This window comes from Acanthopagrus latus, chromosome 21 (assembly GCF_904848185.1).
Source record: "Acanthopagrus latus isolate v.2019 chromosome 21, fAcaLat1.1, whole genome shotgun sequence".
Taxonomy (NCBI): domain Eukaryota; kingdom Metazoa; phylum Chordata; class Actinopteri; order Spariformes; family Sparidae; genus Acanthopagrus; species Acanthopagrus latus.
The window spans coordinates 22,858,620-22,882,457 of NC_051059.1; the positions used below are offsets into that span (position 1 = coordinate 22,858,620).

The window sequence follows — 23,838 nt, forward strand, 5'->3', positions numbered from 1 at the left end:
ACACACACATAAAACAATGCCCCACTTTTAGACACCAGGCACAAATGTACGAGCCTATTTTTCTGCATTTAACTGTTCGTGAACTTAAACGTTACACTGCTTTGCATCTTAAAATATCACCCTTAAATATCGCCTCCGTCAGGTGGCTGGGAAGGGGAGAAAAAATACTAACCTGTGTCATCGAGCAAATGACTGTTTAACTGTTTGGCTGATGACCTACAGGTTTACGAGATATATTTACTACAAAATATAACAATTATTATGGAATAAATCATTCTGCAGTGCTTAATTTATATCAGCATAATGTGTCTGACTTCAGAGTTTGTGCTGTGATGTTGTTGACATTCACATTCAGGGCTTTTTGTGGTTTGTTGTGTGCGTCACAGTACGTTGAATGAAACGTTGAGCAGTTTTGGTGTAACATAGATTAGATCTTAAATTTCAAAGGTATTTCATCAATAAGACTCTGAACATTACAGAGGCAGACAGCGACTGACAGTCAGGACATTTTATTATCATTATTATCATTTGACATTTTTTCTATGGCTGTATTGGACAGGACAGGTTGAGAGTTGAGAGAGAGTGGATGACATGAGGCAAAGGGCCACGAATCATGGGCCACAGAAGAGAGGACGTGTCTTGGGCACCGGACAGATCAGACTAATGATTAATGATGTTGAACTGCTCAGTTCCAGGACTCACACTTTCTATAAGACACAGTCACCCTGCAGCGACCAGTGTTAAAATAACAAAGTGTTTCTTAGAAAGCAGTCTCTCAAGTCTCCCAATAAAGTACATGTCTTATATATTTCCACAGTAAAGCCACTAACCCAACCACAGTGTCTACAGCTATCATTTGAACTCTATATATAGACTCTGTATGTTTGTTTGTCCAGATGTTCATCTTCGTCTAGATTTGTGATCTTTATTGAGCTGTGTATGTCATTTCCTTATTAACTGCAATGATATTCAAGACAACAAGGCATGGTGAGCAAATGTTTGAATATATGATTGATATATTTAATCATCAATAGAACAAATATATAAAAGCCTGACTTTGTTTCACATGAGTTTACTGTTCACTGATGCAGTACAGCAGGAGAAGCACAACTGGAAAGAGCGATGTTTGCTGACTGTGGTAACTGGGACTTGTGTTGTGATTCCTCAGACAAAAGATATTTAGCACATTCTTCCATTGGACTTTTGGCTTTTCTTTGTGGTGCAGTTTTGACGTGGTGGCCGTCGCTGGTGTGACGGCGCTTGTTGCTCCCTCGTCGTTCTGTTCATTCTCTCTACTAACACATACGTAGAACAGATTGTTTTTCAGATTGGGCAGTGGCAGGTTCGATCCAAGACATCAACAACAAGTTTACTTATTTGACGAGCTGGAATGAGACTAAATCGACTATCTACCTCCAGAATCACTTCCTGCATATTCATAGAGGTAGTTCATCAAAGCAAGCATGATACTTTCTTCAATCTTCAGCATGTCTTTTTTTTGCATAGTTGCTATTCTGGTCAGAGCAAATCATCCCTCCAGTCTTTGTGCGAAACCTACAATTCATTGTGAAAGGCTAATAGTATCATAATGCTGTTTTTAACATTTCTTTTTTAACTGTTTTTTTTTAATTTAGTTCTTGATATTTTTCCCCCAGCTGTCTCCATCATTATTTGCCTTACCTGTGCGGTCCACTCTGTTGCCATCTTCTTCCATCCAACATCACCATGGTTGTTTTTGTCCAGAGGCTGTCCGGGTCGGAGCAAATTCTTTTATCGTGTATTGTGCGAAACCTGCAATTGATTGGTGTCTATTAACAGTCTTGTAATGCTTTTCATTAATATTGTGTTTATGAAGTCCAGACAAATAATTTCTGAAAGGTGAGGTTCACGGCTGTTTGAAGAAAAGCTTGTTTTCTCACATATCATGCACATAGATTGTTTGGATAGGTTTTAAAATATCACAGCGCTGAAAATTTGTAGGGAAAAAAAAATGTGATACTCCATTTAAGGACTGAAAATGCAAAAATTAAACTTGAATAAAAATAAAAATATGAGTGAAAATAAATGTAGGTATCAATTTATAAAATATGACATCGGTGATGTTCACGCTTTAATTTGCCTCTGAATTTATTATCCTTGTTTTGATTTAACTTCTTATTCATTCCCCCATTTTATTTATTTATCTATTTGAGTACACATTTCTATATTCTTATTGCTTTGCATTTTTCCTCTATTTATTTCCACAAATGTTATTTATCTTAAGGATAACCTTTTATGTTCCTTTTTTTTTGCTTCATTACTAAAAATCAGGGGGTTGTCATTAAAGATAGGGAGCGGCTGTGGCTCAGGTGTAGGGCCAACGTCTTGTTATTGGAAGGTCGCTGGTTCGATTCCCCTGGTCTGGATGTCGAAGTGACCTCGGGCAAGATACTGAACCCCAAACTGCTCCTGATGTGCTGGCCTAATAAATGCAAGTTTAAGATGTGTCATATGGTCGACTTTTTGACTTTGGTTTATTAACATCAGAGATCTTCTACATATATGTCTTGCTTCCACATTAGTGGCCACTGTCCTCGGCCCTGCTTTAAAATATATAACACAATCCAACCCACAAAAAATTAAAAAAATTTTAGTTGCTTCACACTCATTTAAACTAGAATTCATATGCAAGTGAAATACAATACTATAAAAAAAATCAAATAAACCAGTTACAAGAAATTAAATGTCTTGTCACTTTGCACAAATATGTGTTTACAGAGCAGAAGAGCGGTCGAAAGCAGATCAGTTTTAAATATGTCAGGCAGAAGTTATATTCAGTCTACGAGAGTAATTAAAAAGCATATAAATAAAATGGAAAAGTAAACAGTAAAAGGAATTAATTGAAGTTAAATAAATAAAAAAAATCAAATCAAACAGCATATCAATCTACATCACATTTTGGTGATAGTTAATGTCTACATTTACTTCTAAATTTACTTTTGGTGCATTTAGAAGTTTTAGTCCTTCATAATAAATGCTCTGAACAGCCCCGTATGGTGTACTGGCAGAATTTTCACCGACATATACTGCATTTGAAAGCCTGGGCAAGTAAAACCAAATCTATTAGCACGCCTGCACTTGAGGTAAATGAGAAAATGCGTTGGGGGGGGGGGGGGTGTAGCTTGAGATTTCTGTTTTCAGATTTTGTTCTCAGTTGAGACATGTTTTAATTATATATGATAGTCAAAGTTGCAGGACCACTTACACAATGGCATCGATTGGACACTGGGGTCTAGTCAGAACTACATAATCAGCAATATGTTCTCTTTGGATGCGGGTGTTGGACACCATCAGACAACAGCTAATTATTGATCCATGGGCTAAACAAGACAAAAACAGAGACGGACAGATTAAGTCAATCTTCATTTTACCTTGCCAAACGCTCAGAATTACGCTCATTTAAAAATCTGGCACTTTTTTTACGGTACTTACATTGGATGCTGCTCGTCCACGTGGTGAAGCAGAGAAAAGTGGCAAACACCAGGCTGACCCTCATCTTCAAATTTACACCTCGACTTTGTCCGTCAGTGGCTGTGTGGAATATCTCTGAGCAAAAACCTTCTCTGCAGGTAGACACTACAGCTGCACAGTAGGGAGAGTTCACTTATCACAAGGCAACGACAGCAAAAACAGTTCACCACAGACCTACCCACAATATATAGACTATGCCATCACCTAGAAGCAAAAACCATCATGTGCATGCATAGACACGCAGGTACGCAACACTATCCTTTACACTTTACCTTTGTTTTACAGTCCTTGACACTATGAGACGTTACTGAACCAGTTGGTTTTAACCAACTGTGAAGAATGGCAAAATGACAATGTACTCAGTTTGAGGCTTGAAACTAAATAAAATATGGTTCCTGTGAGAGTACTAATGGTTACATGCAAACAGGCAGCAACAGACTCATGCTAACCCAGTTAGCATAAAGCTCACACCTACAGCAGTAAGGAGTAACTGATTCTGACTGGGTTACGTTTATGATAGCTATTTGGCTTGTGTTTATAAGATTGTGGTTATTCATTTATGTATTTATTATTATTAGGCTAAAACAGGTCAGAGAGCTGGTGGATATAGCAAACTAGCTGCTAACAAACAGATCTCCTTGCTGACAATCGAGAGCAACAAGGCAGTTGGTGTTGTCAGGCAGTGCATGTTCATGTGTTTTAGAGGAGTGACTATGGTGGGAGGCCTGAAAGGAGGAGTTGTTTTGTTTTTTTTGGTTTTGTTTTTATTGCAGTTATTCTACAATCTTACCAAAGCCATCTTTAAGAACAGCTAAAAGTCTTAAGTCTTCATGAGTCTTCAGTTTTCATGACTTAGTTCATTCTAGCCATAACTTCCTGTAAGACTGCTCTGATGGTTTTGTGACACATTTTCTACCGGCGACCCTTTAGGAAGTCAGGTGATATGGGTCAAAGGTAGACACAGACTGCTCCCTCAACAAGTGTCCCTGGGTGAGTGGATCTTGCACATGTGAATGACAAGAGTTCATGTCCTGTGTGTAGGAAGATTTCTTGACCTACTGAATTTCTATTTTCCAGGTATTTAAGAGAATAATCTCAGTTTTCAGTCACAGTGGGCCGGCGCAAGCTTGGAACATGCTTTATGTGACTTGAAGACTCTACTATAGTACACAAAACATCGAAGTGCCATTTCTGCAACAATTTATCTGTTTTAAGTTTGTGCACAAAATGAAACTATTGGAATTTGTTTTTGTGGTGAACATAAATGTCCAGTGCTACTCGACTGCTTAAACTGAAAAACTTAACTGAAAAAAAAATAATACAGACATTGTGTAATTCACTTAGAAGAGAGGAAACAGTCTCACTATAATACTCTTCTGCTAAGTTCGGCGACCCCAAACATGCAGCACCTCACACATGCGCACACTGATCTTCCTCTGAGTGCTCAGGATGTGGTGGCTGCCCCACAGTTTCAAGTAAACCCAGGCCTGAAACAGAGAGACAATAATATCAAACATATCTTTCATAGCTACAAACTAAAGCTCCACTTTTACACTCCAGGCACAAATGTACAAGCCTTTTCTGCATTTCACTATTTGTGCACTTATGTGATAAAACTGCTTTGCATCTTAAAATATCACCTTTAAATATTGCTTCTGTCGGGGGGCTGAGAAGGGGAGTAAAAATACTGACCTGTGTCTTCGAGCAAATGACCGTTTAACTGATGACCTACAGATGTCCATTAATAAATATTGGGGTTGGGGTTAGAGAAAGAGTAGAACGAGATATATACTAAAAAATATAACGATTATTATGGAATAATTCATTCTGCGATACTTCAGTTTTGTTAACACAACTTGTCTGACTTCAGAGTTCGTGTGCTGTGATGTTCTTGACATTCACACTCAGGGTTTTTTGTGGTGTGCTGTGTGCGTCACAGTACGTTGAATGAAATGTTGAAAGGTTTTGGTGTAACAGAGATTAGATCTTAAATTTCAAAGGTCCTCTATCAATAAGACTCTGAACACAACAGCAGCAGACAGCGACTGAGAGTCAGGACTTTTAATAACTTTTTATTATAATAATTTGGCATTTTTCCATGGCTGTATTGGACGGGACAGGTTAAGAGTTGGCAAGAATTGGAAAGAGAGAGAGGGGGAATGACATGAGGCAAAGGGCTAAACACATCGGATAGGATTCATGGGCCGCCGTGGTGAGGACGCGGCACCTGTACATGAGACTCACACTCCACCAACTGAGCTGCAGGGCCACCTGGCAGATCAGACTTTCACGGTTCATGATATCGAACTGCTCTGTTCCAGGACTTGTACACATCCCTTGTTGGTGGACAGTAGTGAGACCAGCTATTTGACATTGTGAAACACTTTCTATAAGATACAGTAACCGTGCAGCGACCGGTGTTAATATGACATAGTGTTTCTTAGAAAGCAGTCTCTCAAGTCGGTCAATGAATATACGGATAGCCACCACTGCACATGTGATATATCATTTATTATTTGCACTTCTTCCACAGTAAAGCCACTAACCCAACTAGTTAGCTTTTGAACTTTATATATAGACTCTGTGTGTTTGTCTTTCCAGCTGTTTTCCTGTTTGCGCCCCTCCGTTGCACAGAGCCGCAGTATCTCTGACCTTCATCTTTGTCTAGATTTGTTATCTGTTATCTTGTGTTGGTTTTCCTTTCTGTACATTTGTTATTTGCGCTGAGCGTGAAAACATTCAGACAGGTTGTGAGAACCCGTGTTGTTTCTTTTTATATGCGTGTGTGTGTCAGCCTACTACAACCAGATCAGTTTCGGTGTTTGTTCCTCTTGTTCATAACAAAAGCACGTTTACATTTGATTTTCTTTCAAAGATTTTATTGGCAACCGACTGGAAGAAGAAAAAACAATTAATCTAATGAACATCTAAGATAACGAGGTACGGGGTAACATATGTTTTTAAATATATATTGCATATTTAATCTTCAACTGAATAATATATAAAAGCCTGACTTTGTCTCATATTTGTAAACTCTTGAAGCAGTGCAGCAGGAAAAGTCCAATTGGAAAAAGTAAAGTTCGCTGACAGCGGAAACTCTCATTGGTGTTGTGATTCCTCAGCCGCGTCTTCTCAGCTGCCTCTTCCTCCATTTCCTGGATCTCCTCCCCAGCAGCCTCCTTCTTGTCCAGCGTCCCTTCTGCGGTGCTTTTTTTGGCATAGTGGCCTTTTTTGACACGGTGGCCTCTGCTGCCGGGGATACCTCTGCTGCTGAGGCTACCTCTGCTGCCGGTGTGGCCTCTGCTGCTGAGGCTACCTCTGCTGCTGAGGCTACCTCTGCTGCTGAGGCTACCTCTGCTGCCGGTGTGGCCTCTGCAGCTGAGGCTACCTCTGCTGCCGGTGTGGCCTCTGCAGCTGAGGCTACCTCTGCTGCTGAGGCTACCTCTGCTGCTGGTGTGGCCTCTGCTGCTGGTGTGGCCTCTGCTGCTGGTGTGGCCTCTGCTGCTGGTGTGACCTCTGCTGCTGATGTGGCCTCTGCTGCTGATGTGGCCTCTGCAGGTGAGGCTACCTCTGCTGCTGGTGTGGCCTCTGCTGCCGGGACTACCTCAGCTGCCGGTGTGGCCTCTGCTGCTGGTGTGACCTTTGCTGCTGGGGTGACACCGTTTGTAGATCCCTCTTTGGTCTGTCCGTGCTCTTGCAATGCTTTTTTTCTGTTCTCCTCGTCCTTGTCCACCTTGGCCTTGGCTTTTTTTGCCCAGCCATCGTTCGGATCGGAGCAAATTATTTTCCCACGCATCGTCTCAAACCTGCAATGGATTGATATCTGTTAATGCCATTGTTGACACATATTTTACTAAAGGGACCATAAATGAATCTGGACAAGGATAGCTGCTGATCCATTCTAGGCATGTGAATAGGTCAGGGTGCTATTGCCTGAATTATGGGTAATTGTTACTGACTTGGGACAAATAAAACCAAAACTGTCAAAACGGCTACATACCGACTACAGGGAGAAGAATAAAAAAGTGTTGCTTTGGGTGAATTGTAAGTATTTTGGAGTACATGTCATTCTCAATTGAGACATTGTACAATTTACATCGTAAAATATCAGGACCACTCACCGTATGGCTGCGATTGGACAGACGCCTTCGAACTGAAGGGTATAATTTGCAATTCTTGTCAGTGAGATTTTGGTGTTGGAAATCCTGCAACAGTTTACCAGCGGCGTATGAACTAAACAAGACAAAAACAGAGAGACTTAGATTAGTTTCCTTCATTTAACCCTGTCAAACACTCAGATATACATTCAGTCAAACATCTGGTACTTTTTTTTTCCAGTACTCACTTGCATGGACGCAGCTCTTCCATACGGTGAGGCAGAGAAGAGTGGCAAACACCAGGCTGACGTTCATCCTCAGGATTACACCTTGACTTTGTCCTTCAACGGCTGTGTGGGATATGTCTCAGCACAAAGGTATCCAAGTCGGCCGCAGATGATAATTCACCCCTTGGAGGTTGTTATCAGAGCGCTGAATCAAACTTAGACGTGCTCAGGCAGCTGTGCGCATATCTTCATGGCTTTACCAATTAGTCAAGTTCTCGCCGTCTCTCTGATGGTTCAAGTTTTGATCTCGTCTCTTATAAAAGAGACCCCTTCCGTCCCCCGACACCCCACACCCCTCACCCCTCACTCGTCACCATGGAGAGTTGTGGCCACATGATGGGGAGGGGAAACAATGATTCACCGCTCAAAAACCAAAGATGAGAAACAGTCCATTCACCACAGACAAGCCCACAATATACAAAGTAGCATTACCCAAAAGCACTAACACTCATACGATGTGTACACACACAGAAACTCAGCCCTTTCCTTTACACTCACTGTGAAAGCCACAGGTTGCCTCTACTTTTAGTCACTGAGTGTAAAGTCAACTGGTGACTGAAATGCACTTTAAATTTTAATAAATGTTAGATTTGGTCAGGGGGAAATTTTCTGTGGCTCATCTGTTAAGAGAGATGTCACACAGATGATTTTTTTTATTTTTTTTTATCAGAAATGTTTGCACTTAAAATAGCACATCTATACTCTCGCCCACGTAGGTGCTCGGATTATTTTTGGCTCTTTGTAAAGACTGCATGTGTTTGTAGAGACTGTTTTGAGAGACATCTGTCTTCATTTCACACCAGCGTTCACAACCATGGACTTGGAAAATTTCCAGTTTGTTAGAATGTGAGTCAAAATGAAAGTGAACTGTGATGAACTCAGGCCTGTGATCCCTCTCGACGGCGCTGACCTGTAACCTTCCAAGGAGAAAAGCTGAGTCTCCTCTGAGTCTGATTCTCCCAGAGTCCTCTCTCCACGGCATCTCAAATCTAACCAACCCCAGCTGTAATTTCCAAAACTTGTATCTTCATCAATAGGCCGTCACTCTGATGAAAAGAAAAACTGTGTTACAGTGTTGACCCATTTACACCAAACATCCACTTTTCACAGCTGTAAATGCACCATTTAAAGCACCTGCCAGGTGTACATAATCTGCCAAAGAAACCATGAGTACAATATATATATATATATATATATATATATATATATAGTCATGAATACATGCATATAATGTACACAATGCACCCACACCATGTATGCATGTTTATCTTACTTATAATGTGCTTTTTTATAGTGATGGTCATGGTGTTTTTAATATACTGTACAAATAGCTACTTTCTTTCCACATGCTATTGTATAGTACAGTCCGGACCAGTCACCTTTCTTTCTTTCTTTCTTTCTTTCTTTTGTTCTTTTTTAATCATTTTTTGTCTAATTTGTTCAGTTTTTGTCGTCCTGGTTCCTCGTATTTGGACACATACTTGGCAAAAAGAAGCAGCTTCTGATTCAGGTTGTGAACGTCAGAATCTTGACATGTTGCTCCGACTAACTTTAACCTGAGCGGCCTGTAATGAAACAGATGTTAGTATGCAACCTGCTGAGACTACAAGGAAGAATTAACTAAAAATATACAGCGTGGACGGGGAGGAGAAAAACAGCACTAAAAAGCGCATACGTCGAAGAAAGACGGGCAAGAATTCAGAAGAAGGCGCGTGTCAGTCCTCAAGTTCTATCACAGCATTTAACCAACCGTAACGACAGGCTAACTGGCAATATAATGGACTCAATATAAAGCCTGAAATGAAAGAGAGGATGGATTCAGTGAGAGACGAAAGAGAGGGAGAAGAAGAAGAAGAAGAGAGCTTCAGAGAGGCACAACAGGTGCAAAGCAGAGAAAAATGAGAAAAGAAAACAAAATGGAGGACGCCTGCAGTGTGTGTCTGGACACCGTGGGGCATCTCAGCCAGCACATCATTATACCAGCTCGACAATGACGGCGTAAATAAACCCCTTATTGGCGCTCCAGCTGCTGTCAGGATGGAAAGCAAATGTTAGCTCTGTGCCCTTGAATCCTTTAGTCAGCAACAGCAAATCCCAAGGCACACAAGCAGCCGTCCTCCCAGGAGTCCAGTCATTAAAATCAGTGAAAACCCGGCTGGTGTGTATCTTCACCAAACACATTATACACACAAATACACACACAAACACACTGGAGAAAACATACCTACATATACAACCCCACACAGGTCTGCAGCCACTCATGCAGGCGAGCTACACATGTTGCCCTGCCTGCACTCATATACAAACATGCTGTATATACGCGTTTCTCCACACGTATCCCGGCCCCATCATCATCATCATCATCATCATCATCCCCGTGGCAACCTGTTTGTCAGAGCAGAAATGCCTCGCCGGCTTATTCGCTCCTCTCGTATTCATTAGTTGTTGTCCTGGGCAGCAGCCTGGGCTGTTGGCCGACAGCGTAGCTGATAGGAATTAGTCTCCTGATAAAGCAAGAGAGTGGAACGTAGCGTCGCAGGAAATTACAATCAATACTGGCTCTCATATCCTCATCCTATATCGACCGCGGACGGGAATGAAATGCACGTTGTCGAGTCGCTGTTCATGGGACGGGAGGGCACGCTTAAGAACATATTAACATATGGATGCATATTAACACACAGATGTACATACACACATTTTAAAGGGGCAGTTCCCCTAGTAAAACCTAAAATACACATTTTTCCTTTTTTACCTGTAGCTCTATTTGTACATCTAAATTATTTCTGTGTGAGTTGCCGGAGAGATGTCGCTCTTCTTTCATATGTAATGGAACTAGATGGCACTTAGCTTGTGTTCTCATGTCCTCATGACCTCATTACCCCACAGATAATCCAGAGACCTTGTTGTGAGCATTATAATGAAGGAACTTTTTTCTTTCTACTGTACCGCACCTGCCAGACAGACGGAGGCGTGCATCTGCTAATGGCTGACTAAAAAGACCAGAACCTCCAGGATGACCAGCAGGCCTTTATGCTGATTTTACAGAGTGGCCAAACTCTGTAATTGCAACAAACTGTGATGCGCAGCAGCCCAAAACTCCATCACAACAAGGACTCGTTCGCTCTCTTGGATGCCTTCTTAGAAACCTTTCTAGTCCAACATACTGAGCCGCTTTCAAGTTAGCAGAGGGCTAAACCAGAAGTTTGTCTCAGGAAGTCTCTCATGTCAACGCTCCATTAGTGAAAGATCTGAGTCATTTTGTACTCAGATATTGAACTTTTTTTAGTGTCAAGCCCCACCGAGCAGCTTTCGAAGGACAAAGAGGGATCCTGCCTCTGATGCTTCTCTTCAAATGCACCCGAAGAAGACGCGTCCTCAGCTGAGCTGTCCTGTAACGCTCCTTGCTGTCATGATTCGAGGCGCCTGTGTCTCCAAAAACTCAACAACTCACACCAAAACAATCTAGGTGGATTAAAAAACACTGCGGTTAAGAGGAAAAGTTGGTGTTTTTAAAGGTGGCTGTGTCAAGATCCTGTTTTTTTGTCCTGTTATTTCCTGTTTTATTTTGAACTTGTGCCCTCATGTTGCTCTTCAGTTCCTCCCACTGTGTGATTTCCCTCCTTCCAGTGTTTTTTACATTCTTCTCCCTCACCTGGCCTTTCCCCGCCTCATTCCACCTGCACCTGTGTTTGTGTGTTAGTGTGTGTGTGTGTGTGTTAGTGTGTGTGGTGTTTGTGTTCCCTCTTGTCAGATCGCTCTGTTTTCTCCCTGTGTTTCAGCCCAGCATCCTCCAGTGTTCTCTAGCATTTCTCCATCTGACCTTGCTGTATGTTGTACTTTTTTTGTTCCTTGTGTGTTTTCATTGATTTGCACCTTGTTTAAGCTCTTGTGTTGCTACTTTGTGTTTTTTGTCCCTTTGACTCATTTTTGGTTTTCCTTGATTCTTTGGTTTTATTGGATCGTTCAGCTTTTGTTTGATAAAGCTCGCTTTCTGTTCCTGAATCCCGTCTGCCTGTGGCGTTTTTCTGCATCTGGGTCCTAACCTTTTTTCTCAGAACTGTAACAGGTTGAATTTTTTATTATTTTTTTTACAGAGGCCCACCTCCTGACCGCGCACAGAGCAGAAGCGAGAAAGCGGATACTGAAAGCAAACTCCTCCACCTCGAACCACGACTCAACGATTACAACTCTTTGTTTCACAGCCCACTCATGCGTGATTCACATGCCCGGAGTCGTGGCTGTGCCCTCTGTGTAGTCTTCCGTGCCAGTCTATTACAGCAGATATGGGGCTTTTAAGATCAGGCCGAGGCTGACAGAAGCATTTCCTGATATGAAACACACCGGTTGGCGTGCTACCTCAAAGCAAACACACACACGCACCTGCAGGCAGAGACACAATGTGAGTGGCATGTCGAGTGAACGAGAGCAGTAATTAAAGTAGCGTCTCATCAGATGGATATATTTGACTGTGTCTGCTCCCCCCTCTGTCTAATAAAGAATCCAGACAGATCAAGGTTTTAATTTTACCCTTCATCCGGCAACTGAGGAATTTTATTGGTTCATTGTGAAAGCTGAAGATATGTGTCTCCTCTTTTTTTTTTCTCTCTCTTCGCAGAATTATAACGATCAGCCGGCCTGATAAACTCGCCTCCGTCTCCTCCCCGTCTGTGTACACACACTGATAAGTTCATCTCGAGGAAGAAAAAACAGACAGAAAAAACTTCTACAAAGGCCAGGTATGCTGTAACAAAGAGCTATGCGTCTGGGTTTTCGAGTCTGAGAGGCGCTGGTGCCGCAACGTGACGGGCCGGAGCAGCCGTCTGGGGGACGGTACCTGCTGTAAAGAGCAGTGCACTCTGGGTCATTTTTAGAACCGGGAAAGTGTTGGGAAGAGCAGAGATGTTTTTGATATGTAACGGTGGAGCCATGCACACCGATCAATACGCCGACCTTTCTCAGACTGATTGCATGATGTTGTGTTCTGCCCCCAGCACCGGCACCGACCAGAGGTCCATCAGCCATCAAGCACTGTTATTCTCTGATTCAGGCAGCAAGGTGGAGCTGGTTCTCTTTCACGGGCCGTGTTTCTTTTTTTGTTTTCTGCTGTTTTTGTTTTATCTTTATCTCGTCACTGATGTACATTCACTGACTTGTACTACAAATCGACTATAAAAATGCTCGGGAGAGGCTGATCCTCAACAGATAAGGCTCACTCCCCAGGGCCTCTACCGATGGATCTCTATATAATTCTGCTCGATACCGGATGATGAACAGAAATCCCACTTGGAGTTGAGAAATGCCACTCACTTTCCAATTAATATTTCAATAAACGGAAGTCATTCCCAATTCATACCCTGAAACCAGTGGAGTTGAAATGAAGCTGACCTCCTGCCCCGGCATCAATCTCGCTGCTATTGACCCCGACACACAAAGCTTCGGTTGTGGATCAACCGTCCATTTAGGGAAAGCGTCAATAATCGACTTAAACCGGCGGTCTGTATTAGCATAGACATTAGCATAGTGAGCGCGAGTGACCCGCCCCGGCCTCCGGCTCACGGTCCAGAGGACGCAGGAGCGCGTAGAGTCTAATCAATAAGCCCTTTAATTATAGCCTCGTGGTTCTTCACGGTTGGGAGACGCGCAATGCCACAGCTGATCCAGTGTGATCATTTCAGACAGAGTGGGTTTTCACCGCTTCAGTGACCTGTCTCTTTCGACCAGTGCTATTATAGACAGCAAATTGTCCACTCCTCTCTTTAGATTTGGTAAAATGGGGCCGATTAGTAGGGGGGTGAAGCTGCTTCATTGCTATTGTGTTGCTGCTTTGTGCTGGTTCTTTTGTAAGACTAAAAGTACCACAACACTGAAAACGTGTACAATGTTTATTGCAGTCAATCTGATTTATAGTGTATTATACTTAATCAAATGTAATGCAGGAATGTTAGTGTGTTAAAGGGGCTCTATGGAGCAATTTCTTTCTTTTTTTTAGCCCCTATAATAATTATAATTCTACACAGTCACTTTAATCAAAAGCTACAGAGAATACTATTACAAAAGAGCTCCAGGTACTTGATGTTAATGACTGATGCAGCAATAAAAGTCCTTTAAATGATGTATAATGGAAGTGTTTTATACCCCAAATGTTTGGTCATGATACCAACTAGACACAATAGGTAACTACGTCAGGGCCACACACCAGGTTCACAGCAAGATTTCAAAGCTGCGTTGAATCGATTCTTACGTGCCAAACTAGCCGACAGCGTGATGTCACGAAGTCAAGGAGTTAAAGATGTGGGCTGCTGACGAGACGTTTCAGGGGCAGTGTTTCTGCAGGAGAGAGGAGCTTCTGTGGAGGCAGGCTTTGACCTTTTTAACTCTCAAGATCTTTTACATTAGAGTAATAAGCGTCTGTGGTATTTAAGTGTAGCTTTTCGATCGTGTGGGGGAGCGTTCTATCACTGATGCGTCTGACACTGCAGTGGAAGACGGTCTCCGTCTGGACTCCGGAGCTACTTGATGCCTGTCCTGACCTGTAACAAACCGTCTGAGACGAAGCTGAGATGTAGTTTGTGGTGCTGCTGAATCGTTTTGCATTTTATTCATTCTATTTATTTAAGACAAGAGACAGAGAGACAATTCTCTTTTTAGCGAGATACAATTACAACACTCCAGACGACATCCTCCAAAATGAATATAAAGTTGAATCGTAATCTGAACATTATCATCTTTATGAAGGCAGGATTTATTGTATTAGTCTTAAGACAACATTATGGATCATCATCAACAGAAACTTCACACAGCTGCTCCACTGAATCAAATGGATTGGATGTTTGAGACAGCGACCTGCTCACTGTCAGAATCCACTATGATAATCTTTTTTATTGAAGTGCAGCGTCTCGTCATCCCACTGAATGTCTAATGCACACACAGTTCTGTGCTCCTCATCTACCCTCCTATTCTCTCCGTTTCCTTTCTGAATTTGCACTCTAGCTGCACTAGATGGCGTCCTTCCCCTGCAGAGAGGAAACGGGCCGTCTGAGCTTGACAGGCTCTGAGAGAGTCATCCAAATTTAGCCCGGCAGTCTAGAGTTGCAAAAATACAACCGCCGCAGCCCCTAGGCTACAGCTGACATTACTCCGCTCTTCATGCGCGATACAGTAAGTCGTGAGGCTGAAGAGATAAACTGTCAGCTGGCCTTGAATTATTCAGACTTCCAAATCTGGACACCACAACGCTTAAATGTGGACTGCCGGTGCTCAGAAGGAGTGCTCAAAAACTCAAGTGTCCCTTTTTTGATTTTTTTTTTGTGTCTGCTCGCCGGTCGTGTGCCTCCCGTCGGTGGTGGTACTGCACACGAGGCTGCGCTCCAGAAATGTTGTCAAAGGAGGATCAAAGAGCGCACGTCGCTTTCAGACCACCGAGCTCATTCACGACTCGACTGCAGCCAGTCTCTCCCTCTCTCTCTCCTCATCTCTCTCTTTGTCTGCTTTGATCACACAGCGGGTTCACATCTCACCCTCTCGCGTCTTGTTTCTCTTATTTCAGCATGCGAGCGCTCTCTGTGTGTCGAGCATATGTCCCCTGATTGCCCACTTTTTGTCTCTTTCCACCCACGTAGACCCCCTCAGACCCCCTCAGACCCTCAGGCTACGAATCCTCCTGCCTCCAGCCCTCTCTTCCCCTCGCCGCTCGCTCCGCTGCTGGGTTAAGAAGGGTCATATTAAAAGCCTTAATGCCTAAATCTGTGTGTGTCTGCATGAGAAAGCACAGTCCCTCCTGCCTGAGCTAGATTATTCTAAGTTCCTGACCTCTGGGTGGTGAGAGGGGCCCGTGTTTGGAAACACAGGCACTTGGTCTTTGTCTCCTGAGCTCAGTGGGGGAGCTCGAGCAGGGGCCTCGAGTCCACGGACGCACTCGGCCTGCCGGTCGGGTCCTCTGATCCCCTACCGGCACCATTTTAATATTAACAGCCGTGAATGAGCGGACAGCTGGTTGGGCAGGCACACGCACACACACACACACACACACACGCACACACACTTTCAAACACACACACACAACAACAGGATGTGTTTGGCTTGCAAGCGAAAACATTGATCCCGAGTCGCCTCACTGTGAGTCAATCTGGCCCCAATGGCCATTCAAGTGTATCTGCTTGATCTGATGTTTCCCCGATAACACAGATTCCTCCCAGGGTGTGTGTGTGTGTGTGTTAGTGACAGAGTGTGTGTGTGTGTGTGTGTGTGTGTGTGTGTGTGTGTGTGTGTAAGAGATGTATTGATTGTTGAGTGACATGGCGCTATAGATCCAAAGCAGCTGCTAAGAGTTTAAATGAGGCCTTAAACATATTATTAAATCTCTCTGGTAATGTCAAATGAACTCCAGCCAAGTGTTTCTTCGTTCTCTAAAGTTTCTCTCTCGCACTGTAAATACATCCATACCAAGGTGAAAGGTCGGCGGGCCAGAGGTAAAGAAGCCCTGGTCTAACTGAGGACCATCGGATCGATCAGCCTCCGTGTGATTGGGGTGCAGTGGCCTCGACCTGACGAGACGTGCAGAGGCCCAGCATCCTCTGAACTTTACATCATTTCCTAGATTTGACTTAAGACGAGCACATAAACAAGTTGATTGTTGTTCTGTTGCTCATTAGTGTTAGCATTGTACATTACTACTGACACTAACGGATTCCAAGCTGTCCTTATCAATAAACTTGCACAAAAAGAACCTCTAGAGATGTGAGATAAGGGCGCAGTGGAGCGCAGCGTCCAACAATAATCTGCGACTGGCTTGAAATCTGAGCATTTGGAGTTTTTCCCACACAAGGGGCCGAAAGTGCGACTATTATATGAGGTTGGCACATCGGTGTTCTGAATCTAACATTAACATCAGTGTGCTAACATGTTCATGATCACGGTTCCAAGACAACAAAAAGACACGCGCATCCAAATACCAAATGAGATGGGTGCTAGATACAGAGCGATCAGAGGGTTTTGCAGATATGCAGCTATGAATCAGACTGAATTTTGACTTGATGATGAGACTAAATGAAAGGATCATCAAAGTTTGTTTGTTTGCCTTTGTATGGCTTTACTTGTAGGACAGCATCAGAGGTGAGAGGATGAGAGGGGCGGTGACACACAGGACAGGACACCAGGCCGGGACTCTAACCCGGGGCTGCTGCACCCAGGACAAAGCCTCTGCATGTGGGACGCCCGCTCTACCATCTGAGCTGATGAGCACCCCAGGATCATCAAAAGTTATTATGACTTTCATGGCAAAATATCCAAAAACTTTGACTCCAATCTGGCACCAGAGAAAAGGTTTAAAGGGTTAAAGTCACAGGGGGATTCACTGAACTTGAATGTTGCACAAAATTAAACAGCAATCCATCTGGTGCTTGTTTAGATGTTTCAGTCGGGAACAAAGTGAGAGACCAACAGTCCAACCAACGCTTTGCCCCCGAGCCATGAACATAAAAACTTGCACGTTAGATGACATGATGATGAAAATGATTACTGGTGCCGTGTCCACTGAAAGCTTCTCTACAGAAAAGTAGAGAGAGCCAACAGAAAATGAGTGGAGACAGACAGGTAGGAGGACGTGAACATATATCAGCATGTCGCTCATGGGCGGGTTATTTTTACACATCTTCAAGTGTTACATTTTTCCCAACATGATTTCTGATTAGATTAGCTTTTTTCTTTTTCTTTTTTTTTTTTTTTAGCCTCGAAGAGTACCGACAGTAAACTACGACGATTAAAAGGAGCCCTCCGGAGCTTTTCTTCCGATTTCATCTTCACCTGGTGGTCTTGATGATGATTTCTATATTCATGCAGCATGTCAGCACTGAAAAGCGTCGACCTTCCTCTTCACACAACTCTGTGTGAGTGTAGTATTTCCAGAGGACACGTCCAAGGCCACTACAGCTCCGCCGCCACTGAGGGGGAAAGTGTTACCACCTCTGTTTCCATTTACTTTGGCCCAAAATGACGTGTTTCATACATATTTGTATAGAAGAGCTTCACACACACTCACACAGACACGCAGGCACACACATAAACGTCCAGATGGCAGAGGTGCTGTGGTTCTGAGCGGCGTTACCACAGGTAATGCGATCACGGCGCAGACAGAATGATGTGTTTATATCATCAAGAGTGAGACAGGATGGAGGGAGGACGGAGAGTTGCAAAGGGGAGGACAAACATGACGCTGAAAAAAAAAGGGGGGGGGGATGGAAGGATCGGAAGGAGTAGCAGATGAGATTAGGGTGGAAAAGGAGGAGAGGAATGCATACGGCAGGAGGGAAGGAGGGAGGGAGGGAAGGAGGGAGGGAGGGAGGGAGGGAGGGAAGGAGGGATAATGAGAGAGAATGAAAATGGATGATAAACGACGAAAAAGCGGGGAGAAGACAGAGAGGAGGGAGGGAGCCGGCCTGTCAATCAGATTACGAGCCAATCATTTGAGCGAGGATTGCTTTGACCTGAAACCTGGCGGATCACATTCACTCCGATCACACACACACACACACACACACACACTGGCGGATGCACTCAGCGGCGTTTCCACACAAGTTGCATGGAGATAAATGTGTCTCACTCGCATCCAGTCTGGTGTTAAGTGCACGTATTAGGGCGTATCAGCATTCATGTATGTGCTGCCCCTATGTGTGTGTGTGTGTGTGTGTGTGTGTGTGTGTGTGTGTGTGTCTGAGTGTAAGTAAGTGAATGAGTAATGAGTGAGTGATGGATGGACGATAATGCACATTTACCCTCTCTCTCTCTCTCTCTCTCTCTCTCTCTCTCACGAGGGCTCGAAGCGCTTAGATGTCTAGCCAAACTCACACACACACACACACACACACACACACACACGTCGCTTGATAAGACGGCTTCCCTCTTATTCATTGTGCACCGCGCGTACGTCTCTCCCTTTTGTGTACGTTTTGCTCCTCGCCACATTCATCTTCCTCTTCACCCCCTTTATTTTGGCCCTTCTCTCTCCCTCTCCCTCTCTCTCACTCGCTCTCTATCTGCCTCTCTCGCCCCTCGCCGCCTGTCTCCCGATAATGGAGCTAATTTGTTTAGCACACAAAGAGTGTCTGTCCATTAGCGCGGGCCTGTCCGTGCCAAGAGAGATGGTGACAAATCACACCAACATGTGTATCTGCTCTGTGTACATAATTGTGTTTCTGATTGTGTGTGTGTGTGTGAAGAGAAGAATCCACACTTCCTTTTGGAAAGTGTTCCTTTTCGAGTTATTTTGGGGCTCTAACTTTGTTTCTGCTTCACTGTTCTGGTTCTCTGGACTCAAAAAGACATTTTTTTCCGATAGACGTGCACACCTGCACTTCATCGAACGAAGCCGACGCAGCAGGAAGTTGAGCTGCCTTTGTGCCGCATTATTTTCTACCTCTTAAAGGGAATTAATGCAGCGATCCAACTTCTAAAGGTGGGTTGTCTGATTTGAATTTTAAGATCCTTTATTTTTCAGAAACACAAGCTGTGTTCAAGGTAGTCTTGCACAGCCGCTGCATCAGTGCTGGAGAAAGGCCCGGCTGCACCGAGGGGAAAACAAACACTCCGGCCTGTTTGCATGTTTTTAAACCCACCACAGTCATCGCGGTCGGCACTTAACCCAGGATGCAGGACAGAACAGTGTTAGAGGAAGTGTGGTTTGCACTTGGCCAAATCCCTCGCTGAAGAAAGGCTGGCAGCTTGTTTACGTTCATTAGCAATCAGGATAGTGTTTAGGTAACTTCAGTCAGTTTCTGCATGTCGGCTGCTATATGGGAGGTTGTGGTTGTTGTTTTATGTAGCAGTGGGGATTTTGAAAGCAGTACATGCAGACAGCAGAAGGAAGGGGCGGCCAGTGACAGAACTCACACCAACAGTCTACATCCGGTAACTCAGTCTCGCTCTGAAACCTCGTCGGGTGAGATTTCTGAGCAAGACTTCAGTTTCTGATTGCAAAAGAGGATATTTTTGTTCAACAAAACGCTCCGTCCCTGTCAGAATTTTTTCTATAATTTGGAATAACGACATCAGCCTGTCAATGGCAAAAATCAAGCACTGTCAATGGATGTAACTTTTGACAGGCGCACAGGCCCCAAACAATCACACTGCAGCCAGCCAAGGCGATCGACTGGACTGAGTCCAAAACTTTTGCTAAGTACGAATCATTAATCATCAACAATCAACACAGGGCAATGGTTTCAAGAAGATGAGTTCAGATGTTGGACAGATGGACGAAACTTTTTTGTTCCAGTGTGACATTTTTAGAGCACTACAAGGTGAATTCATTTAACTTCCTCATTAGTAGTCTAAACATGATGTAATCCAAGCATCATAATATTAAAGTGATGTAACCTGATTACTTTCAGACACTTCTGGATCCTGTCGATACCAAACATCTGCAAACAAAGACAAGAGAAGAGAAATATCAATAGGATTGTGTGTTTCACTCAGGACCGGAGGGACGTTGTGTGAGGATGTTGTGTGTAATCCTGTTAGTGATCCCCCCTTTTTTTTTTCACTGAACGTATCTGCAATCTAATTACTAATCTAATTGTAATGGATTACAGTTACCTGTTTTGTGTCCTAATTATGTAATCCTGTTACATGTAATCAGCTCCTCCCCAGACCTGGTAACTGACGACATGAAGGGCGGCTCCGTGTGGCAGCGACACCAGAACCGTCAAAGTGAAGCAGCCAAACAGAATTCACTCGTTGTATTATTTACGCCGTGTGCTGTGTGACATGTCAGAACGTCTTCACTGAAGGTCAGCTCTCCGTAAATCTAAAAATCTTCCCGTTGAAGGGAATAACGATCGTTTAAGGTGATTTCTTCCTCGGCGGCTCTCCTCGATCTGCGTCCTGCATGGCCTCAGACACTATTGGACCAAGGATTAGCTGTCACGGAGGCATCAGCATCCGCAAAATCCTAACAAGACCGGAGACCTAATGACAGCAGCAGTGTGATCCATATGCATGACAGCGGAGCTTAACTCCCTATTCATATTCTCCTTGATCTGAGCCGGCTCATCAATACAGGGCACTGAGCAAGCAGGAAATGATGGAGCTCTGAAGTTGGCCATCTCCGCCTCCAGGCTCTGCCAACGGACTGTCACTGTTTGGGCAAACTCCAATTTGTCACGATGACTCCATCTTCCTCCTTGTTCATCCGATCCGTCTCTCGTTGTCTTTTAAAGGCACAGAATGTAGAATTTAGAGGGATTTATTGGCAGTAGTTGAATAATAATAGTCACAATTATGTTTTTGTTGGTGTCTAATCAACGTGAATTAGGAACGGTTGTGTTTTCATTAGCTTGGAATTAGCCTTTTGTATCTACAGTGGGACGGCCTCCTCTTCCACAACACATCCTCATGACGGATCGACTGAATCGACTGCCAGTGACGCCAAAAATTACGTATAATTACACCGTTTTCAAGACAACATGACAGCATGTGCAGATCGGTTGTGTTTAGGCAAGAAAACTACTGAGTTTAAGACCTGTGCACGTTTGACCCGACCATCCGTTCTTGACTTCCGCCCTACGAAGAATTATCGCTCTTTGTGCTGCCTGATTTCCTCCTTTGTTGCCGTGATATTGACTACGGCCACTAGAGGCTGCTGTCTGACAAGAAACGCACTGTAAATGTAAGAAGTAATAAGTTGCTTTCACAGTCTTTGCAGAGTAGCCCAGACTGGACAGACAACCCAAACACTGGCTCTACAGAGGGCCTTTCCAGGTGCCACTAAAAACCCACACACTGTTCCTTTAATGCCTCTGAGCAAAGCAGATAACACAAGCGTCCCGACGTGCTCCTACTTGCTTTTTATTTCAAGATAAATGCAAGCGACACGCGGCCTTGTTCAGCGGAATCAAATTGTTTCACAAACGACCTTGTTATGGTGTTCAAACTGTCTCCCGCTTCCTCACCTCCCCTGGCGAATCTGCATGTCTTCTCATCACTGGATAATAGGCTCGGCTCGGGCAGGAATGTGATACAGGAAAGCAAGGTCAGTTTCCATTGATTGTTAAATCATTCCTCTGTTTGAGACGAACACGATTGAGACGGTAAGACACTGACTGCTCTTCCCCCCGCTGACTTACGGTAAATATCCTTCCTCCGGGCTCAGCTATATGCCAGACAGCATTCACTTTGCCTTCGAGTCAGCAGTTAGTCTAAGTGTGTGTGTAAGTGTGTGTGTGTGTGTGTGTGTGTGTGTGTACGTGCTCGTGTGTGTGTGTATCCCAAATATTTAGTCTCTAGCAACCGGAGAAAACACGGGCCAGATGAGGAGACGATTGGAACAGTGTGAATGTCCTCCTCTCTCAGCCTTTTCATCCGTCTGTCGCTCTGTTTGTTTTTTTGCTCTGTCCACACAGCCGGTGTCACTCTGAAGGAGATCCTCCTTCTCCTCGCTCCTTCTTCTTTCTCCTCTTGTGGCTAGCGCTGGCAGAATTTCCTCCCTGAATAGCTGTTTTTATCTCCTTCTCCCTCCCTCCACCCCTCCATCTCTCTGGCTGAATGACTGTCTCGACTGAGCTAAAGGAGCTTTTTTTTTTTTTTTTTGCTTTTTTAGAGGGGGGAGAAGCTGATTATGAGATATTTCGGGCACGTTATCTAAGAAGTCAGACATTTCGGGATTGGAGGCCTCAGTTGAAAAAAAAAAAAAAAAAATTGTAACCGTATGCTGCTTCGCAAAAAAATGACCCGAAGTAAGCCGGGATATGGAAGTAGAAACGTTCGGGGAGATTGGCTGTGTGTTTGCAAGATGGGGGGGGGGCCTTGAGGACGACAGGGTGGGGGGTTTGGTGCTGAAGGGGCTCTCGGGCTGCGTATGCAACCAAGACAGGGCGACAGACGGGGGCAGGGAGGGCTTTGTGCACCAGCCCTTTCCCACACTCCCTTTCACCTTTTGTTGTATGGCAGCACCGCGGCTCTCTGACATGACGAATCGCTCTGCCTGCTTAACAGAGACGGTAAAAAAAAGTAAGAGTGGAGTGGAAGCATGTGTATATGTGTGTGTGAGAGTGTGTGTGTGTGTGTGCGGTCTGGTCCTTTAATCTTCCTGCCTGAGTCCGCCCCCGCTTCCGTCCTCTGTCCTGCAATTCTGTGCTCGGCTGTCACCCGGGCTGGAGCAGAGGAGTCGAGGTCTCAATGCTTCCAGCTCTCTGGTGGGCAGATTCCACAGCGGATGAGCCAGACACAAGCACACACACGCACGCACGCACGCACACACACACACACACACACACACACACGCTCATATGCACACTAATGCCTCTCTGCCCAAATGCCAGCACCAAGCTGTTGCCCATAAAGCGTTCAGCCTGTCACAATAGAGACATTACCACATGAGTGAGTGGCTTTGAATAGGGCTAAGGGTGTGTGTGTATATAGAGAGTGGTGGCTATGGCAGGAGGGGGGGGGAGTTCCTGGCAAGGCAGACGACCCTGTCATCACCTCTGCCCCCTTGTCAAACAAGAAATCGTCGGCAGTGGCACATTCAAGCAACACGCGCATGCATGTACACACTCGCACGTTCTGCTCCTGCCTGTTGCGCTTATCCAAGTTCCATCTCTACTTTGTTACAGTCCAGACCGGAGCGCTCTGTGGGGGAGACGTGTGTTTTCAGGGGAAATTGGGAAGGCAGGGTGGCTCGTGACAGAAAGTGACCCATCGGAGGGGGTGAAGGGTGAGAATTTAGAGGTCGAAAGAGGAGGGAGAGGGAATGAAAGAAGGGCTCCTTTGAAACATGGGATGAAAAGGGGAGAAGAGATCAGCACTTCCTCGTGGAATTAAATTCTGCAAGTGAAGAAGAGCGAGGGCTGGGTGTGGAAAGAGGCAGATGGAGTCACGTGCGGCGGGAAAACGCACGATTTACAAATGTTTGTTGTGCTGTTGATCAGCTCCGTCAGCGCCTTGTCACTGCA

At 44.4% G+C, this 23,838-nt stretch overlaps 3 protein-coding genes across 10 annotated transcripts in view; 1 reads left to right on the forward strand and 2 right to left on the reverse strand.

Moving 5' to 3' along the window:
• Nucleotides 1-504: 504 nt before the first annotated feature.
• Nucleotides 505-4,173, reverse strand: LOC119011817 (C-C motif chemokine 2-like). Its single transcript, XM_037085217.1, has 5 exons — nucleotides 3,986-4,173; nucleotides 3,472-3,621; nucleotides 3,245-3,359; nucleotides 1,681-1,791; nucleotides 505-1,295 (listed from the first exon to the last, which is right to left on the reverse strand). The coding sequence occupies exons 1-5, from the start codon at nucleotides 4,065-4,067 to the stop codon at nucleotides 1,073-1,075; spliced, it is 681 nt and encodes a 226-aa protein (XP_036941112.1). The 5' UTR covers nucleotides 4,068-4,173; the 3' UTR covers nucleotides 505-1,072.
• A 1,418-nt stretch (nucleotides 4,174-5,591) lies between these two features.
• Nucleotides 5,592-8,151, reverse strand: LOC119011815 (testis-specific gene A8 protein-like). Of its 8 annotated transcripts, none has more exons than XM_037085210.1 (4): nucleotides 7,856-8,151; nucleotides 7,632-7,743; nucleotides 7,079-7,316; nucleotides 5,592-7,024 (listed from the first exon to the last, which is right to left on the reverse strand). In XM_037085210.1, the coding sequence occupies exons 1-4, from the start codon at nucleotides 7,920-7,922 to the stop codon at nucleotides 6,629-6,631; spliced, it is 813 nt and encodes a 270-aa protein (XP_036941105.1). In that variant the 5' UTR covers nucleotides 7,923-8,151; the 3' UTR covers nucleotides 5,592-6,628. The 8 variants fall into 8 exon arrangements, with proteins under 8 accessions (XP_036941105.1, XP_036941109.1, XP_036941107.1 ...); XM_037085214.1 differs by having other exon boundaries at nucleotides 5,593-6,970; nucleotides 7,856-8,150; XM_037085212.1 differs by having other exon boundaries at nucleotides 5,593-7,006; nucleotides 7,856-8,150.
• A 13,743-nt stretch (nucleotides 8,152-21,894) lies between these two features.
• The window catches only part of epha4b (eph receptor A4b), a 103,506-nt gene continuing 101,562 nt past the window's right edge, over nucleotides 21,895-23,838 (forward strand). Inside the window, exon 1 of the mRNA XM_037085202.1 lies at nucleotides 21,895-21,917. The gene's annotated coding sequence lies outside the window, so the exon portion shown is untranslated. The remainder of the gene's footprint in view (nucleotides 21,918-23,838) is intronic.

Coding starts and splice junctions, on each gene's coding strand:
- LOC119011817 (XM_037085217.1), bottom strand. CDS start 4,067: ATGAATAACCACAATCTTATAAACACAAGCCAAATAGCTATCATAAAC. Junction 3,622..3,985: donor ATCAGTTACTCCTTACTGCT/GTAGGTGTGAGC, acceptor CCTACTGTGCAG/CTGTAGTGTCTACCTGCAGA. Junction 3,360..3,471: donor GTGGACGAGCAGCATCCAAT/GTAAGTACCGTA, acceptor TGTCTTGTTTAG/CCCATGGATCAATAATTAGC.
- LOC119011815 (XM_037085209.1), bottom strand. CDS start 7,922: ATGAACGTCAGCCTGGTGTTTGCCACTCTTCTCTGCCTCACCGTATGG. Junction 7,744..7,855: donor GAAGAGCTGCGTCCATGCAA/GTGAGTACTGGA, acceptor TGTCTTGTTTAG/TTCATACGCCGCTGGTAAAC. Junction 7,317..7,631: donor TGTCCAATCGCAGCCATACG/GTGAGTGGTCCT, acceptor AATCCATTGCAG/GTTTGAGACGATGCGTGGGA.